The sequence below is a fragment of the Nerophis ophidion genome, linkage group LG07 (genome assembly GCF_033978795.1).
Source record: "Nerophis ophidion isolate RoL-2023_Sa linkage group LG07, RoL_Noph_v1.0, whole genome shotgun sequence".
Taxonomy (NCBI): Eukaryota; Metazoa; Chordata; class Actinopteri; order Syngnathiformes; family Syngnathidae; genus Nerophis; species Nerophis ophidion.
Window position 1 is genome coordinate 14,922,607 of NC_084617.1, and position 1,984 is coordinate 14,924,590.

Consider the following 1,984-nt stretch of genomic DNA (forward strand, 5'->3'; position numbering starts at 1 on the left):
TGCGATGAGGTGGCGACTTGTCCAGGGTGTACCCCGCCTTCCGCCCGATCGTAGCTGAGATAGGCGCCAGCGCCCCCCGTGACCCCGAAAGGGAATAAGCGGTAGAAAATGGATGGAGGGATGGATGATATGCCATTGATATTTTTTAATTATTATTATTATTTGAAACTCGATTTTGCATGTCACTATAAAGTTATATAAGCCTTGCTTGTTCAATATCCAATGCAAAACTAGTTTGGGTCCCCATTAAAAGTTTGTTCAAATACGGCCCGCGGCTTTGTTCGGTTTTAAATTTTGGCCCAGTCTGTATTTGAGTTTGACACCCCTGACTTATAGCTTGGATCGGGCTGGAAAATAATGTCCGCTACAACCGGTGACGTCAAACGCATGCGATGTTTTCAACACGACACTTGGCGGGAAATTTAAAATTGCAATTTAGTAAACTAAAAAGGCCGTATTGGCATGTGTTGCAATGTTAATATTTCATCATTGGTATATAAACTATCAGACTGCGTGGTGGGTAGTAGTGGGTTTCAGTAGGCCTTTAAAACGCACCAGAGACTTTGCACAAAAGGAGGCTGCTGGTGCGTGGGGTGGGGTGGGGGTGGGGGAGCATGTACACGCACAGTCTCTTATTACACCTTGCACGCTCTTTAAGAAGACTCGCAGAAACAAGCCCTACTTTTTTTTTCTCTTTTTTGCCACTTGCTTGTTTGGTGTTCCCGCGCACCCATGTGGTTTTTGCGCACCGGAGCGCACAACCTCTAAAGAGTTGCAGAAACCCCCCCAGGAGCTTCTCGTCTCATTCTCCCCCAAACTCTGTCCGAGGCAGCGGTCACATGACGCCAGGTTCGACGGCTTTTCCTGTCATCTTTCGTGTGGATTCGCCATGAACGCCTCATCCATCCTGGACGCGACGCAGGGCGCGCTTCTCAACGGGAGCCGGACTCTAGCGGCCACCCTGGCGGGGACCGTGGCCACCTTCTCCGGCAACGGCAGCGAGCTGGCGGTGACGGCGGACGGCAGCGGCGGCTCGCTGGTGCTTCTGCAGGAGGAGCGCAAGCTGCTGGTGATGCGAGTGGTGCAGATCGCTGTGCTGTGCGTGCTGTCGCTCACGGTGGTCTTCGGGGTCTTCTTCCTGGGCTGCAACCTGATGATCAAATCCGAGAGCATGATCAACTTCTTGGTGAAGGAGCGCCGGTCCTCCAAGGACGTGGAGACCGGCATGATCGGGCTCAGCTAGTGGATCCGAGTTCGGGCTGGAGGGGTTTGGGAGAGGGGGTGAGGGGGTCTGCATTTGCATGAATTTATGAGCAATTTCTCCAAGTTAGCCCCCAAATGAGGATTCAGATATGCAACAAGATCACGCTTCCTTCCTTTCCAAGACTCTAAAGTTTGTGCGTAAAACTTGTGCGTAAAAGGAGCCAATACGTTTACGCGTGACTCCAAATGTTTGGGGGTGAAATTTAAAAAAAAAAAAAAAGCCAACTTGAACAAAAAAATGTTTACAAGATGTTACCTCACGTTTGTACTTTATGTAAATGTATTATAATGGACGTTTTGAGCACAGGCGCGCTCTTTATGGCTCCTGTTTGGCATGCCGGCTGCTTGGTGTGTTAACAAGTCATTCCTGGAATCTGTTTTGCACTTTGAGGACAAAAAAAAAAAACAGTTCATAAATGCTGCATGAAGTCTTTTTTGTACCAAAAGAGCAACGATTGAAAAGAAAAAACAAAGAGCACAATCAACTCTGTCTAATGGATTCATTAACTAAAAATGTTTATTTTGTAAAGGCAATATTATGCACCGTATTTGGTAAATGCAACATTGTTTTTCTGTAAATACGAGCTAATGCAGTGGTTCTCAACCTTTTTTCCAGTGATGTACTGCCTGTGAAATTTGTTTTAATTCAAGTACCCCCTAATCAGAGCAAAGCATTTTTGGTTGAAAAAAAAGAGATAAAGAAGTAAAATACAGCACTATG

At 46.8% G+C, this 1,984-nt stretch overlaps 1 protein-coding gene across 1 annotated transcript; it reads left to right on the forward strand.

The window, feature by feature from the left end:
* Window positions 1–663: 663 nt before the first annotated feature.
* rprml (reprimo-like) lies at window positions 664–1,254 on the forward strand. Its single transcript, XM_061904991.1, has one exon. The coding sequence runs from the start codon at window positions 890–892 to the stop codon at window positions 1,241–1,243; it is 354 nt and encodes a 117-aa protein (XP_061760975.1). The 5' UTR covers window positions 664–889; the 3' UTR covers window positions 1,244–1,254.
* The last annotated feature ends 730 nt before the right edge of the window (window positions 1,255–1,984 follow it).

Excerpts from the sequence above, each read along its gene's own strand:
- rprml (XM_061904991.1), top strand. The coding sequence starts at position 890 with ATGAACGCCTCATCCATCCTGGACGCGACGCAGGGCGCGCTTCTCAAC.